The 18,595-nt window shown below is 36.8% G+C and overlaps 1 protein-coding gene across 2 annotated transcripts in view; it reads right to left on the bottom strand.

The window, feature by feature from the left end:
- Nucleotides 1–18,595, bottom strand: part of ANKRD42 (ankyrin repeat domain 42) — a 72,496-nt gene that overhangs the window by 25,395 nt on the left and 28,506 nt on the right. For both annotated transcript variants that reach the window (XM_036747140.1, XM_036747139.1), the window contains exons 5-7: nucleotides 12,294–12,429; nucleotides 4,781–4,981; nucleotides 415–540 (exon numbers count right to left, since the gene is read on the bottom strand). In XM_036747140.1, coding sequence (XP_036603035.1) covers nucleotides 415–540; nucleotides 4,781–4,981; nucleotides 12,294–12,429 — 463 coding nt within the window. The remainder of the gene's footprint in view (nucleotides 1–414; nucleotides 541–4,780; nucleotides 4,982–12,293; nucleotides 12,430–18,595) is intronic.

Below are 18,595 nucleotides of genomic sequence, written 5' to 3' on the forward strand. Positions count from 1 at the left end.
AGTAACAGCAATACTGTACAACGTTCAACTGTGAATGACTTAGCTATTCTCAGAAATACAATGGTCCAAGACAATTCCAAAGAACTTATGTTGAAAAATGCTATCCAGAGAAAGAACTGATGGAGTCTGAATGCAGATCAAATCAGGCTTTTTTTTTACTATATTTTTCTTGTGTTTTTTTTTGTTTGTGTTTTCTTTTACAACATGACTAATATGGAAATATGTTCTGCATGACTGCACATGTATAACATATCAGATTGCTTGCCATTACAATGAGGAGGGAAAATAGGGAGGGAGAGAATTTGGAACTCAAAATTTTAAAAATGAATGTTAAAAATTGTTTTTATGAGTAACTGGGGAAGGAATAAAATATTAAATAATTTTTAAAAAGAAATGAGAAACATGATTACCAACCTCTGTGAAGAAGAGTAGATTCTTTATCATCACGCTCATTAATATTGATTATTCCATTTTCCACTAATTTCTTAAGCATCTCCAAATCTCCTTTATAAGTAGCTACATGACCTGGAAATGCTAAATCTGTAGAAAAAAATTCATAAGATGTCAAGAAAATGTTCAACATTTCATTACATATATGTATAGATAGATGGTCTGCATATATTTGAAACTGTTCACAGAACGGCAAAGAATAAGTTTTTACATATATGGACTACATATATACAAAAACTTATTATGGCCTACGTGCACACATGCACACACACACATACACACACTCTTATTCTTTGACTTTCCATGAACAGTTTCAAATATTAGCCCTTAATGTTATCTCAGGTATATTACACTCTCACATTTGAAATTACTTTAGCAAATGCAATGTCAAGTTAAAAAAGACAACATTTATATAGAACTTTATAAAGTGCTTTATATGCATCATATTATTTGATTTTCATAAGTCTGTGAAATAAATATGGTAAGCATTATTAATCCCATTTTACAAATGAGGAAATTGAGTTTCAGAGAGGTTGTGCTTTATCCAAAGTCACAGTCAGGTAGGGAAAAAATTGAGACCAAACACAAGTCTTCTGACTCTAAGTTTAAGTATTTTCCAGCTAACCTATGCTTCTCCAAAGCAATAAAGCAAGAATCCTAAAGTAAGAGTATTATTTATCATACACAAACCATTATTCATCCAAGACTTCAAAACCAAGGTTTCAATCAGGTTCACACAATTCATGTATCAGCACAGCTTTCTGCCATATACTCAAGGTAACATGGGTACTGAGGTCATGTGAAATGAGAGAAATGGGAAAAAGCAGATTATCCCTTCCCCACAACACTACCTAAATGTATATGTAATGAGAGCAATGGCAAAAATGAAGAAAGAAAACTGTGTCAACAAAGCATTTAAGGAAAAGGCACAGAAAAGATGAGGAGGATTCACTGGACAACACAGGCAAGTTTGACAGCTAGGGAACTAATGTGCTATATTATATACTTGTTTTGGGAAGATATATGTATTCAGATTTCTGGTTACATATACAATCCTCTTTTTCTGTTCTTTATACGTAGAAATGTTCACATTTGTTGGTGTTTGTCTAGTTTAGAAAAAGCATTTGAAGAAGAAATTGTATCACATTTGGAAAATTACATGTACTTTCAATGACCCCAAGGTGCTCCCTGCCAAAAATGCCTATCATTAACACAAATATTTTGGATTCTTAGAAGGATGTGAATCACAGAACACCAGAATCTTGAAAAAATAAAATTGCCAGTGACCTGAAAGGCAATGGAAATAGACATAATATGTCTTAAGCAGGGTGTACCACATTACCAATGATTACTTACACACAAGAATTGGAAGAAAAGACATCATCAATATCAAGTATTTTTGAAAAAAAAAAGGCCATTCACTCACATAATGAAAATGAAAGGAAATATATAGAAAGCCAAGTGGTACAATGGCACCCAGGACATATTAAAAGACTCACTAAGCATGAGTTTCCCACAGGGCTCTGTCCTGGGCCCTCTTCTTTTTTTCCTCTACACTACTTCACTTGGTGATCTCATCAGCAGCCTACGATTCAATTAGCATCCTAAAGCTGATGATTCTCAAATCTAGAGGCATACTTTGTTTTATTGTGCTTTACTTTATTGGACTTCATAGACAATGCATTTTTTACAAATTGAAGATTTATGGTAATTGTGCGTCAACTGAGTCTCAGTGCCATTTTTTCAACAGCATGTGGTCACATCATATCTATGTGTCACATTTTGGTTAATTCTTGCAATATTTCAAACTTTTTCATTATCATTATTATTATTATATGTTATAGTGGTCTGTGATCACTGATCTTTGAAGTTACTATTTTAATTGTTTTGGGGCACAATGAATCATGCCCACATAAGACAGTGAACTTAATTGGTAAATGTTGTGTGTGTTCTGACTGCTCCACCAACAGGCCATTCCCCTGTCTTTCTCCCTTTTCTTGGGCCTCCCTATTCCTTGAGATATAACAATATTGAAATTAGGCCAATTAATAATCCTACAATGGCCTCTAAGTGATCAAGTGAAAGGAAGAGTCAATTGATGTGGTAACCTTATGTTGTTTTATTGTAAGAAATTTCCACAGCCACCCCAACCTTCAGCAGCCACTACGCTGACAAGTGAGCGGCCAACAACACTGACCCTCCACTAAGCAAAAAAAATTACAACTTGCTGAAGACTCAGATGAAGCATTTTTTAAAAGTAAGGTATTTTTAAACTAAGGTATGTACATTCTTTAGACACAATACTATTGCACATGTAACAGACAACAGTATAGTGTAAACATAACTTTTATATGCACAGGGAAACCAAAAAATTCGTGTGACTCGCTATATTGCAATATTCACTTTATTGCAGTGGTCTGGAACCAAACCCACAATATCTCCAAGGCATGCCTATATTTATGAAGCCTACTTATTAACTATTTGTAAACTTATAAACTCTGTTGACCTCTAGTCTCATCTCCAACTGCCTATTAGTCACCTTAAACTAGAGGTCCAACATACAGATATCTTAAACTCAACATGTCCAAAACTGGACTCATTATCTTTCCTCCAAGCCCTATTACTGTCAAGGACAACACCAGTATCCAAGTCTCCCAGGCTTGAAACCAAAGTGTCATCTTCAACTTCATTCTCTCATCTTCCCTGCCCTCCATATCCAATCTGTTACCAAGGCCTGATTTTACCTTTGCAATATCTCTCAATATATGCCTCCTTCTCTCCTCTGACACGGCCACCACTCTAGCTCTGGCCCTCAACACTAATAATTACTGAAGTAGCCTGCTGGTGGCTCTGCCTGTCTCAAGTCTCTCTCCCCACTGCAATCCATCCTCCATTCAGCCACTAAAGTGATTTTTCTAAAGTACAGGCCCAACATTGTCATCCCCACCCCATTCAAAAAAAATTTCAGTGTCTCTATAATATCTTCAGGATGAAATATAAAGTGCTCTATTTGGCATTCAATGTTCTTCATAATCTACCCACACACACCCCTGCCCACATCTTTCCATGCTTCATACACCACACCCTGTCGTCCACCCCACTTACTCTTCTATTCAGTGATACTGGCCTCCTAGGTGTTCCTCAAAAAAGACACTCCAGCTCTGCTCCAGGTATTTTCTCTAGCCATTCCCCATGCCTAGAATGCTTTCCCTCCTAATCTCTGCCTAGTCACCTCCCTGACTTTATTCAAGTCCCAACTCAAATGTTAAACCTTCTACAGGAAGTGTTTCTCAACCCTCTTAGCGACTCGCCTCTGTTGATCATTTCCTATTTATCCTGTATATTGATTGTCTGTACATTCAAGCTTACATGTTGTTTCTCCCATTAGATTATGAACTCTTTGAGAACAGGACTGTCTTTTCCCTCTTTTTTTTTTACAGTTATCAAAATTTTTTTTCTTAAATTTATTTTTTACTTTTAGTTTACAACATTCAGTTCCACAAGTTTTTGGGTTGCAAATTTTCTCTCCCTCCCTCTCCTCCCCCTCCCCCCTCAAGATAGCATGTAATCTGACATAGATTCTACATATACCTTCACAATGAAGTTATTTACATGGTAGTCCAGTTGTAAAGAATTATAACCAATGGAATGAATCATGAGAAAGGAGGAAAGAAAACAAAAAAGAAGAAAATAAAGAGACAGCAAATGGTTGGCCTCGATCTGCATTCAGAGTCCATAATTCTTTCTCTGGATGTGCATAGCTTTTTCCATCATGAGTCTTTGGAGCTGTCTTTGAACCTTGTATTGATGAGAGGAGTCAAGTCTATCAAAGTTAGTCCTTACAGATACTATGTGTCTTGTAATCGTGTATAATGATCTCCTGGTTTTGCTCCCCTCACTCAGAATCAGTTCACTTAAATCATTCCAGGTTACGATGAAGTCCGTCAGTTTATCATTTCTTATTGCACAATAGTATTATTACATTCATACAATTTGTTTAGCCATTCCTCAATTGATGAGCATCCCTTTGATTTCCAATTCTTTGCCACCACAAAAAGAGCTGCTATAAATTTTTTTTTAATCTCCAGTGAATAACACTTAGAACTGCTTATTGACTGAATGCCTCAGAGGGAGATCTCCAGCATATTGGATGGATCTTCTTTGGAACATGCAGACTGAAATGTGCAGAGTGAAAATATGCAGATGGTTTAGAACTTATTCTAATAAAGGAAACAACCCCACAGAAGAAATCAAAGCTCTAAAAATCCATCTAAGTCAACCAAACCTAGTATGATAAACTAGAAAAATTCTAAATTTATTAATTACTTACTTTCCTGATTGTTTTGATTATCTCCTTCAAATTCAGCCCCCTGTATAAATTGTACAATGTTATCTTTGAAGAATCTCTGTGCTAGGTCCATTGCATTTTCTCCATTATCATTGAAGACTTTTAAGGCCTGCTTGACACTTCTCATTCTACTGAGTAGGAACTTAAAACAATAAAGGTGACCTTCCATGGCTGCAACATGAACTGTCAAATAAAGGGGGCAAAATTAGCATCAAAACTGAAGTTTTTGTTTTAAAAAATAATCACCACACACCAGTTTTCACTTTCAAAGGACTGCATAAATATGGGAGTTGAGTCTTCCCATCATATATAACTTTGCCATCCTGAGCATCCTTTCTTCTAGCCCACTTCCAATCCCCTGTCATTTGACAAGAGGCAATAAAATGGTTGACTAAGTACCTCCTCATGCCTTGATTACTCCAATAGCCAGCCCGCTGGTTGGTTTTCCTGCCTCAAATCTCTCCGCACTCCAATCCATCCTCTACTCAGATGCCAAAGTGATCTTCCTAAAACACGTCTGACCTGTCACCTCCATATTTAATAAACTTCAGTGGCTCCCTATCACCTCTAGAATCAAACACAAAATCATCTGTTTGGTTCATAACAACTTGGCTCCTTCCTACTTTTCCAATCCTCTTATTTTTCACTCCTTTCTACACACACTATCATCCAGATACACTGATCCTTGCTGTTCCTTGCATCTGACAATCGGTCTCTCAGCTCTCTCTGCCTTTTTCTCTGACTGTTCCCCATACATGGAATGCTTTCCTTCTTCATCTCTACCTCCTACCTTCCCTGGCTGCCTTCAAGACTCAGCCCAAATCTCACCTTCTGCAGAAGGTCTTTCCTCCTCTCCCCCCAACCCCACTAGTGCCTTCGCTCTGAGATTACCTTCCCTCTACTCTACATAGCTGTTGTTTGCACACAGTTGTACACTGTCTCCCCCATAAGCATATGAGCTCCTTAAGGGCGGGGAACTTGTTTGCCTTTCTTTGTACACCCAGGACTTAGCTCAGTACCTGATACATTATGCTTGTTGACTGACTAGCAACAGGACAACAGTAATCTATTTATATTTTACGTCCTTTAAATTAATACCTGGAGTGAAGAGAAATCTACTTCCTTTCCATTTATAATGTGGGCTGATAAATTTTTAATGTCATATTTGGTATTCTGTAAATGCCAATTCTTACTTTAATTTGGGGGTTCAGACTATATTGTATTGGATACAATGAGTATGCAAATCTCTACCTCTCCAATGTCATTCCACATTCACAGAGAGCAGATTAGGAAAATTCCAATCTCATATATGTATGTATGTGTATGTATATATATTTATATATACATATAGTTATTGAAATTAAATATCTATGTATCTCTTTAGGAAAAATATTTTATTCTACTGGGATTCTCAATTCAGTCCCTCCAGGTGACACTATAGATGGAGAAAAGAAGCGTATAAGTAAATTTGAACCAAATTTCTTGGAACTTTCCACACTCAGTTCTTCAGTAGGTTGTCAGAATGCTCGCTTTTTGTTCTGGTTCTGAGAGTAGAGACTTTTTATGAGGCTACAACAGCAATAAAATTTTTATGATTCTTTATCTGAAAGAAATCAGGTTGAAACTTGAAATATGCAGTGGGCAAGTGATTATTTGTATAACCATTTTAAAAATCAAAAATATGACTCTATTTCCTTCACTTACACCCTATTTCAGCACCATGTGGTAGTACAAAGATGGCCCAATATTCCCTAAGGTTATGAGAATAAAGCACAATCTCTAGTGGGTAGGTCCTATCAAACTAGAAATTCCATTTAAAATAACTGCAGACAATATAAAATGTTTGGGAGTCTACCTGCCAAGCCAAATTCAGGAATTATATGAACACAATTACAAAACACTTTTCAAACAAATAAAGTCAGATCCAAGCAACTAGAAAAAACATCAATTGCTCATGGGTAGGCTGAGCTAATATAATAAAAATGACAATTCTACCTAAATTAATTTACTTATTCAGTGCCATACCAATCAAACCACCAAAACTTATTTTAAAGAGCTAGAAAAAAAATAGTAACAAAATGCATCTAGAAGAACTAAAGTTCAAGAATATCAAGGGAATTAATGGAAAAATGCAAAGGAAGGTAGCCTAGCCATACCAGATCTAAAACTATATTATAAAGTGGCAATTATCAAAACTATTGGTACTGGCTAAGAAATAGAGTGGTGGATCAGTAGAACGAGTTAGGTATACAAGACAAAATAGTAAATGACTATAGTAATCTACTGTTTGATAGACCCAAAGACTCCAGCTTCTGGGATAAGAACTATTTGACAAAAACTGCTGGGAAAACTGGAAAATAGTATGGCAGGAACTAGACACAGACCAACATCTCACACTCTATATGAAGATAAGGTCAAAATGGGTACATGATTTAGACATAAGGGATGACATCATAAGTAAATTTAGAAGAGCAAGGAATCATTTACTTGTCAGATCTATGGAGAAGGGAAGAGTTCATGACCAAACAAGAGATAGAGAACTTTATGAAATATAAAATGGATATTGATTACATTTAATTAAAAAGGTTTTGCACAAACAAAATCAATGCAACCAACATTAGAAGGAAAGGAGAAAGCTAGGAAACAATTTTTACAGCCAATGTTTCTGATAAAGGCCTCATTTCTCAAATATAAAGAGAACTGAGTCAAATTTATAAGAATACAAGCCATTCCCCAATTGATAAGTGGATAGAGGATATGAAGAGGCAGTTTTCAGATGACGAAATTAAAGCTATCTATAATCATATAAAAAAGGCTCTAAATCACTATTTATTAGAGAAATGCAAATTAAAACAATTCTGAGATACCATCTCACACCTATCATATTGGCTAATATGACAGAAAAGAAAAATGATAAACGTTGGAGAAATGTGGAAAAATTGGAACACTAAGGTACTGTTAGTGGAATTGTGAACTGATTCAACCACTCTGGAGAACAATTTGTAACTATACCCAAAGGGCTATTAAAACTGTGCATCTCTTGATCCAGCAATACCACTACTAGGTCTGTATCCCAGAGATCAAAAACAAAAAAAAAGGAAAAAGACCCACATACACAAAAATACTTATAGCAGCTTTTTGTGGTAGAAAAGAATTAGAAATTGAGAGGATGCCCATCAACTGGGGAGTGGCTGAAGAAGTTGTGGTATATGAATGTAATGGAATACTATTGTTCTGTAAGAAAGGATGAGCAGGCAGATTTCAGAAAAACCTGGAAAGATTTACATGAACTAATGCTAAGTGAAGTGAACAGAACCGGGAGAACATTGTACACAGTAACAGCAACATTGTGTGATGATTAACTATGATAGACTTAGCTCTTCTCAGCAATACAATGATTGAAGACAATTCCAAAAGACTCATGATGGAAAATGCTAACCACATTTAAAGAACTATGGAGTCTGAATGCAGATCGAAACATACTATTTTCACTTTTTTGTTGTTTCTTGTTTTTTCTTTCCCATGATTTTTCCCTTTTGTTCTGATTCTTCTTTCACAACATGACCAATGTAAAATTATGTTTAACATGATTTTACATATATAACCCATATCAAATTGCTTGCTGTCTTGGGGAGGGGGAAAGAAGGAAGGGAGGGAGAAAAATTTAATACTCAAAATTTTACAAAAATGAATGTTGAAAACTATCTTTACATGTAATTGGGAAAAATAAGATACTAATATTATAAAATTTTCAAAAAACTGGAAAGGTTTCAAATATGTACCAGGAGACAGACTATCTGTTTATTTATCCAGGGACCAGCCTACTAAATTTGGAAAGGCCCATTACTAGAAAATCTGATGAATTTTTTTCAACTATGATTCACTAAAACTTTCTACTAAAAGGTAGAAGAGGTGATCTCTACATCTGAAGAGACAACCCACATGTATTAAATCTCAAGATATTTCAAGTATTAAATTAATAAAATAGTCTCTGTACACCTCTCTAGATACATTAGTAACCATCAGACGCATCATCATTATGTATTTGATAACTAGAGAAAGAAAGGACTAGTGAAATTTTTTGGGAGGCTGACAGGTTTATATAAACCTAGGCCTCAACTATCCTACACTTGCTAAACTGAACAAAAGCCTATTACTTCATCCAAAAAAAAATCAAGAAAGAATTATTAATGGTAGCAAGGAAAGGTAAAACCGAATGATTATCATACTACTACTAATAAAAGGTGACATTTATAGAGCACTTTTAAGGCTTGCAAAGTGCTTTATATATCATCTCATCTGGTAGCACTATGAGAAAGGTACTACAGGTATTATCACCCTTTTTTTTTAACTAGATGGAGAAACTAAGGCACAAGGATAGTAGGTGACATTCCCACATTAAAAAACCTTGGAAGTACTGGAGATGATATTCAAACCCAAGTTTTCACGACTCCTAGTGTTCTTTTACTACATCCTAGTTTCAGTGATTCATCAATGTAAGATGATCCTCCCAAAAAGTGAATCATACGTAAAAAGAAAAACATAAAAATTCGAAGGTAATAGATACATTTCAAGAAACTGTAAAAGAACAATAAAAAAAAAATAGGTAACAGTACCTTATCTCCAACTTCTTCTCTCTCTGATTCATCTTCCCACTGTAACTGACTAATTTAGACAGCTACCATCAAATCACTCTGTCTACTGAAAAAAATTCTAGCCCTTTTCCTGACATTCAAGAGTATCAACAATCTGACTCAAAACTACCTTTTGAGTCTCATCTCATCCACCTACACAGAGGCAGCTAGGTAGCTTAGTGGATAGAGCACTGGACCTGCAGTGAGAAAGACCTTAGCTCAAATCTGACCTCAGACACTTACTAGCTATGTGACCTTGGGCAAGTCATTAACTTCTGTCCGTTTCAGTTTCCTCAACCATAAAATAGAGATAATAGCACCTATTCCCAACCCCACGTGCCCAGGGTATTATAAGGACCAAATGAGATAATATTTGCCTGGCATACAATAGGCACTTAATAAAGGCTTACTCTTTTCTTCATTCATTCTTTTCTTCCTTCCTACATTAGAGAACCTATTTTCTCATCTGTAAAGTAGGACTACTCCTACTTCACAGGGTTATTAAAGTACTTTATAAACTATAGTGGGCTATATAAATATAAACTGTTATTGAAAATTACAGGATTATCAAGACACCAAAAGTTTTGAAGTTTTTTTTTAAGAACTTAGTTTAAAACTTCATTTGTACTGGACTAGTTGCCTTTCCCTGAATGTACCTCATGATTTACTTGGAACAATGTCCAAAACGTTATTTTAATGTGCATACCTTTTGATCCAGCAATACCACTACTGGGTCTATATCCCAAAGAAATCAAAGGAAAAGGATCCATATATATAAATATTTATAGCAGCTCTTTTTGTGGTGGCAAAGAAGTGGAAACTGAGGGGATGTTCATCAATTGGGAAACAGCGGAGTAAGTTATGGTATACAAAGTGAAGGAATACTATTGTTCTGTAAGAAATGATGAGGGGATTGATAAACGGTCAAAGGATATGACGAGGCAGTTTTCACAAGAAGAAATTAAAGTTTTCTATAGTCTTACGAAAAAATGTTCTAAATCACTACTGATTAGAGAAATACAAATTAAAGCAACTCTGAGGTACCACTTCACACCTATCAGACTGGCTATTATGATAAAAAAAGGAAAATTACAAATGTTGGAGGGGATGTGGGAAAATTGGGTCGTTAATGAATTATTGGTAGCATTGTGAACTGATCCAACCATTCTGGAGAGTAATTTGGAACTATGTCCAAAGGGCTATCCAACTGTGCATACTCTTTGATCCAGCAATACCACTACTAGATCTGTATACCAAAGACAAAAAAGGGGGGAGGGGGAAACTGTGTACAAAAATATTTATAGCAGCTCTTTATGTGGTGGCAAAGAATTAGAAATTGAAGGGATGCCCATCAACTGGGGACTGTCTGAACAAGTTATAGTACATGATTGTAAAGGAATACTATCATGCTGTAAGAAATTGAGAGCAGGCTGATTTCAGAAAAACCTGGACTTACACAAACTGATGCAAAATGAAGCAAGCAGAACAAGGAGAACACTGTACACAGTAACAGCAATGTTGTTTGATGAATTGTGAATGACTTAGCTATTCTCAGCAATACAATGATCAAAGACAATTCCAAAGGACTCATGATGAAAAATGCTACCCATCTTCAGAGAAAGAACTGAGGAGTCTGAATGCAGATCGAAGCATACTATTTAATTTTTGTGGCGTTCTTTTTCTTTTGGTCTATTTTTTCTTTCACAACATGGCTAATATGGAAATATGTTTTACATAATTGCACATATATAACCTGTATCAAATTGCTTACCCTCTTAGGGAGAGAGGAGATGAGAAGAAGGGAAAAATTTAGAACTTAAAAATTTTTTGTCTTCACATGTAATTGGGAAAAAATAACATTATTTTTAAAAAATGATAAGGGAAATGGTTTCAAAAAGCCTGAGAAGACTTGTATTAGCTGATGCAGGGTGAAATGATCAGAGCAAGGAAAATAACACATAATAAAAACAAGATCGTAAAGACAAACAACTTTTAAAGTCTTAGGAATGCTAATCAACACAATAAATGACCAACCATGATTCCTAAGGACTCAATAAGAACTATGTTCCCTGCTCCTGATAGAGACGTGATGGACTCAAAGCACAGACTGAGACAAATATTTTTGAAACTTGGCCAATGCAGAAATTTGTTTTGCTTGATCATACATATCTTTTTCAAGAGCTTTGTTTTTTCTTTCTTTTTCAACTGGATGGTAAGGTAGGTGGGAGGGAGAGAAGGTCGATTTGGTTAATTGAAAAAAAATTTAATTTAAAACAATAAATAAAAATATTATTAAATTCATATTTTTAAAAGTCACATCCTATACTTTCTTATCTCTATATCCTTACTCATGCCCTTTGTCTGAAAGGCAATTGCCCACATGCAGTCCCTAGCAGGGCTCTACCTATACCTCCCTCAAAGGACATATAAAAGCAACATTCTAAGTGAAGTTTTCTCTGATTATCTCCAGTCAAAAAGTCTTGTCCACTTCTACTAAATTATCTTCTGCATCTTGTCTATAAATCTTATACCCATGTCTATCTTGACTTTTACTTGTGCCTATGTCTTATTTTCCCTATACCTTCCATCTATCTCTGTTCACCCCCAACATTTGGAAGCTTCTTGGGGATAAAGACTATGTCTTGCTTATCTTTGCATATCTCATTTAGTAACTGGTAAACAAATGTTTGGAAAAAGGCATTGAGTGAATTTTAATGTAAACCATTTATGTCCATAATTTTGCATGGGCTGTCAAATGATCATTGTCCAAATTCCAGAAACACTGTCAGAAATTAAATACTCACAGCACTAAGGAATCAAAACTCAAAGATTTGCTTCTTTTTTTTATTTTGAAGTTGTACCTGGAAGGTTTCCATTCTGATCCGCATCTTCTATAATGGCTCCCCATTTAACAAGAAGTTGCACACAGCCTAGGCGCCCGTGAAAAGAAGCATAATGCACAGGTTTCCAGTCACACTTATCAGAAACATTGGGATCCTGGAGACAACATTCACATTTACTAAATTTTTCTGCTCTATAATTTAGGAGGCACTTTATGTACCCAACACCTTAATTCTACAAATCAGAATGGCTTGTAGCCTTTGAAAAATAAAAAGCAGGGGCAGCTAGGTGGCACAGCGGATAGAGCACCAGCCCTGGAGTCAGAAGGACCTGAGTTTGAATTTGGCCTCAGACACTTGCTAGTTGTGTGAGCCTGGCCAAGTTACTTAACCCCAACTGCCTCCAAAAAATTAAAAATTTTAAAAAAACAATAAGCAATCACCACATATGAAATAAAAGCAGAACCTGGATAAAAACAAAGCAATTATTCACTTATGAACAATATTAATTATATATCAATCCTTTAGTAGACCCATGATCTTATCAGGGTGAGTAACCTGTCCAAAACCTATCCAATCCCACTCATCTTTCTATAAATCCTCCATAGAAAATCTCTCCAATGAACAGAGACCTTCCTTTAGTTCTTTGGATATTTTGTAGATACTAATGCAACAATGATTACCCCTCACTCTCACTATGTGGATAGCCCACCTTTTCAAAGCATCTATATCTTTTCTACCACTTCTCACATATAGTTCATCACTGAAGATATGCTGCAATCTGCTTCTTCCCAACATTCATCCATCTTTCTATTGCCTTCACATTTATATAGCTTTTGAGGTTTATTTACAATGTGCTTTTATCACAACGATCTTACAAGGTAGGTAATGCAAGTAGTACTATTTGAGTTTCATGGATGAAGAAATGAAGACTCAGTGAAGTTATATGCCCAAGGCACCTAGCAACTAAGAAGCATGGGCAAGACTCAAGCACAGGTCTTCTGTCTCCACATCCAGCACTGTTCTAATAGTGGATGCTGTCTTACAAGTTAGTACCTATGACACAAAAGTTAGTAACTATGGCATCTTAATTAACTGTCCTGATTAGGAATTAAAGTAATTGGCTGACCAAGAGCAAATCTATGAGTATCTCTGGGTCTCAGTTTACTCGATTATAAAATGAGGTAACTGGACTAGTGCAGGAATCTCAGGTTTTGGGGGGGAAATGTTTTGTAGCTACTACTGTTACTACACCAACTTAATAAATACCAATGAACTAATTATTTACTGGCAGACTATTAAAAGTAATACTATTGGAGGGTTTTGAGTTACAGTTTCAGGAAAGCAGACCCACAGGTTACTCTGAATCTGAGGGAACTACCCACTGCGAGGACTCAACCAGCAAGTACAAGTTGGGAAATAACTCCTGGAGGGAGTACTACACTGTGAGCCAGACTTCATCTCGGGTAAATCTGGGATGCCCTGAACTCATCAGAGAGAATCTCCATCAAGGACTCTACTTCTTGGACATCCCAATATTTGCAAGGATCCACTGGGGGAAAAAATTAGTATTGTTTCTTTGATTTAATTTTCAGACTATAATTAGACAATCATTTTTCTGGTGTGTTCCTTTTATAAGTCAAACCACTTGCTTTGAGACAACTTTTACATGGCTAAAAACTTAATTACTCCTATCTTTATACTAACGTGCCTGTTACAAGTATGGTAGCTAACATGAGCAGCATAGTTGTTGTATCCCTTGAATACTAGTACTTACCAATTTACCTAAAGCACACTATGAGTACTCATCTAAGTTCATTTTTTTCTGTACATTTTCAAGCAGATTTATTAGATGGTTGCTTTATTGTGACATGGGAGCAGCTAGGTAGCACAGATCAATGGACCTGGAATCAGAAAGACCTGAGTTCAAATCCAGCCTCAGATACCTACCTATATGATCTTGGGCAAGTCACTTGAACTGTATTTATCTCAGTTTCTTCATCTGTAAAATGGGGATAATAATAGCACCTACATCTCAAAGCTGTTGTAGGGCATCCAATGAGATAGTATTTGTAAAGCAATTAGCACAATACCTAGTAGGTAGTAGATGCTATATAAATGTTAACTATTATTATTATTATTATTATTATTATTATTATTACATGAGTCCATATGGCTTGTCTGAAATATTTTTGTACTACATGCCCATAAGAGAAACTTTGCCTACTGGCCTAGAAACCCTGAGCAATCAGCCTTTAGAGCTTAGTCAAGTCAAGAAACATTTATTAAACACCTACTGTTGTCCAGACACTGTACTAAGCAATAAGGATAGAAAGAAAGGCAAAACCAGTCTCTGGCCTCAAGAAGGACAAAATCTAATGAGGGAGACAACATGCAAACAACTACATATAAGCAAGATAATATATAAAAGATAAATTGGAGATAATCTCCAGAGGGAAGGCTTCTTTGGGAGTTTTTTGAGTTTAATTTTCTTTTTAAGCTAACCTAACTGTCCTAGTGAAGGTTGAGTTTGGACCTCCACATGGAATGCCATGTGTGTCGTATGGAATTACTAAAGAAATTTCAGGGGTTCGGTGTGTCACAGGGACAAAAAATAATTTTTACCGAGAACAATTTGGTTTCTTATCTAAAGACAAAGGAGTAATTTCCAGTCAACCCCAGGTCTTCCCATGCTTGTTGGGAGCTCTTTGGGAACCAGGCCTTTCCTTTGATGGGGCCGGAAGGCTCAGTTTTCTTTTTATTGTGTTCGGGCTAGTGCAGGCCTTTAACAAGCATTAAGACAAGCAACAAGCTATGACGATTTTGTAAAATTATTTTTATTTACTGACTCATATAACCATATATTTGGGGGGTGAATATAAATCTCTAGGATTTCTAGCTATGAAAGGCCTGGGCCCTCACAGAAGACTATTCATTTCTATGTTATTTTAAAACTATGTGCTTAATCACTGCTTGATGACTTGACTTGATTTGATCACATGGATTCTGTTGAGAGACTCTAGAGCCTGCCCAGGTCCCTACAGTGCTATCTAGAATTGGGAAGATGGAAAACTAGGCCCAAAGCATCATAGGTCATTTGTTGAGAATAGCAACTGCTTAACTGGGAGAGAAAGGGGTTGAAGATGGAAGGCAGGAGTTGGTTAGGACACCTACCAAATGATTTACCCCTCATCCCAGATGATACAATCTGAAGAAGGGGCAGATAATGGAGGCGACAAGTTGCTAATGTCTTATTACGGGTTAGGATGGTGTTTAGTAGGTACTGCTGTTATTATACTATCTTAATCAATGACTTTGCTTTGAACTAACTGTGTCTATGGGTTTACTAAAGGTAAGCACAATAGTATAGGCTTGTGAGCCATAGTTTTAGGCCTGTAGACCCAGAGAATAAAACTAGACTGGAAGCAAGCACAGTGTGCCTCAGAGGGGGCACAACAATAACAATAAGAAAAAAATACCTGGGCCTGTTTGAAGAAAGCCCTAAATTACCTACTTAGAAATAGTAACCAAGATCAGAGCAGTCTTCCCACAGAAGATGAAGGGCAACTGGAGAAACTGAAATAAAACTTACATAAACCAAAATGTTCTATCCAGTAATATTGAGGATGCTATTTCAAGGCAAGAGATGGACATATGAAAAGCAATTAGACCTCAAAAAGTTTGCTAAGAGACTTCAAGGAAGTCTTCCAAGATAAGTAATCAAAATAGTTCACACTTCCCAAATAAATCAGTTGCTAACAACGTGAGATCCCTCAGGGTAGGATATTGCTTATGTCCTTTCTATCCTCTTCTAGAGACAAAAAGTCTATATATACTAACTTCCAAGTCTTGCTACTTCTTATGCTTTCTAGATTAGCTGTCCAAGAAGGTAGCACATTCCTTTAAACAAATTAAGCACAGGTTGCACATTTCTTACACATAACTGCTGCTGTCCTGAGCCCACAGAACCTATTCCAGGTCAGCTCTAGAGTCTTCCCTTGGCCCAAGTATCTAAAATCATAAGGGAGCACTTTTATGAGAAGCCTCTGGTAGAATCAACTACCTTTTTAAAACTAATTTTTTTTTTTTGCAGGGGGGAAGGCAGGGCAATTGGGGTTAAGTGACTTGCCCAAGGTCACATAAGCGTGTCAAGTGTCTGAGGCTGGATTTGAACTCAGGTCCTCCTGACTCCAGGGCCAGTGCTCTACTCACTGCACCACCTAGCTGCCCCAATCAACTACCTTTTAACCCCAAAGAGGATCATTAATAATCTGATGCAGCACCCTATGCATGTCACCATTTGCTATTATTTCAACAGCAGAGTGTCTGTAAGGATGTAAGCTTGAGCTTTCCAGGGTCACGTCCTTTTTTCTTGGTCTTTATCACCACTCATAGACATTCAACCTCAACTTACATTCTCTACCAACCATCCAAGAACAATCAAGGCTTGGTGCTACAACTTTATACTGTCCAGGGGTGCAGGTGCCACCTTGTGTTGAGTAATTTTGCTCCTTATGTGTCTTACTTTCACCCCTCCATGGGAACCATCAAAGTTGCAAATGCTGTGCAGCTAAGTGACAGAGCATATACACCCCCATGGGACTTGCCTCTCCAGCACAATAAATTCATAGTTGGCTAGAGCAACTATCCATGGCTGGCAGGCAGCATCCAACATGACCCTCATCAGAATTAAGTCTTTGGTTGTTTCCTGTTCATAGTTGAAACCAAGTGCCATAGCTAAGGTTGTGGAGCTTACTGATGACAGCCTACTTCAAAGCTAACAATCCCAACTTGTGGGTAAAATGCCAAGGCTCATGGGCAATGAGTCTCTACTAAATGCAATGGTTAACTTTTGGTGGCCATCCTCTTTCTGGAATAAAACTGTTCCTAAGCACTCTCAACTGGAGTAAGTGTATAAGACAAAAGGACTGCCTGAATTTACAAAAGCCAACATATGTAAAGCAATGAAGCAGAAGGTACAGATTATCCCCTTCTTACCTTTCTACTTTTGGTTCTTCTTAACCACATTTATGGATGAGATCATTGAGAGGATTTGCTATGACAGCATAGTTTTCAAACTTTGGATCACAGCCATCAAATCCTAGAAAAAACTTTCACTTCCTGATAAATTCTAAAGACATAATTAAGTGACAAGGGAGCACATTTATTTTTTCAGGGTCAGTACTCACTTCCTGATAATATACTATGTGACGAGATTCTACAGAACTGGTACTCGTCACTGACAGTGTTAGAGAGGTGGTTTCTCATTAATCTAATACCTTCAGTATTTTTCCTCATGTTCTCCTTCATCTTCTTCATCTCTAAAACGGACAGTTAATGCAACTGACCAGCTTTTTTTAAAAAATCAATTGGGAAATGTGCTGAAACTGGTAAAATGCCACTGGATAGGTGAAAGCTGTCTTTTCCTTATCATCTGGCACCATGGGGAATAAATAGTATATAGCTGCACAGATATAACAGTGAAATGACTGGCTGAAAGGGAGACAGTCTAGAGCATTTTGAACTTATGGTATGGTATACTGATCCACCTTCATTCTCTCATCTGAAGACCAACACTCCACACAGCCTAACACATCCACAATAAATCCTAATCTTCCATGGTTTCTACTACTTACCAGCACTACAGGCATGTAAACCACAGATCTTTGGAATGACAATAATTAACAGCTACTGGCAATGGTTCTTGAGGTCCATCTCTGAGAGGATAACAATCTATGATGATTACTAAAAAGTCAAATAGTCTCCGAGATAGAGCATGTGCATTGTTCCCTGGGTACTTTCTATATCCCACTCACATTCTGACAATCAACCAGATTTCACACTGAGCCTTTTTCTCAGATTATCCTTCCATAATCAGGACACTGGAGAATCTCCCAAGCTTAAATTTTCTAGAACCACAGGAATTGGAGGATTCAGAGCCAGTACTGTCCTTTAATTCCTTTTAAGATTCTGCACAAGAAATCTGGATTATCACGGTGCTCAGGCACTGAGCCCCAGTTTATTGCCTGTGGTCCTGGGCCAGTATGCACACCAGAGGTAGTTCTAGTCCACACCAACATTCCAGAGTTGTCTGTCTCATCTGGACACAACAAAACCATTGTGTTCACCTTTCACCGACACCCACAAGTTCTCTAGCAAGTCAATGACAGAGTTAGAAAGAGATTACAGAACTTTCAACTTATACTCTAGGCTTATATTCTACATACTACTAAGAGGCAGCCTGGCATACACTACTAAAGGAGTAAGAAAATCTAGATTTGTCTTACAGCTTTTCCATCTACTAGCTGTGTGATTATAGTAAA

The sequence above is a fragment of the Trichosurus vulpecula genome, chromosome 2 (assembly GCF_011100635.1).
Source record: "Trichosurus vulpecula isolate mTriVul1 chromosome 2, mTriVul1.pri, whole genome shotgun sequence".
Classification (NCBI taxonomy): domain Eukaryota; kingdom Metazoa; phylum Chordata; class Mammalia; order Diprotodontia; family Phalangeridae; genus Trichosurus; species Trichosurus vulpecula.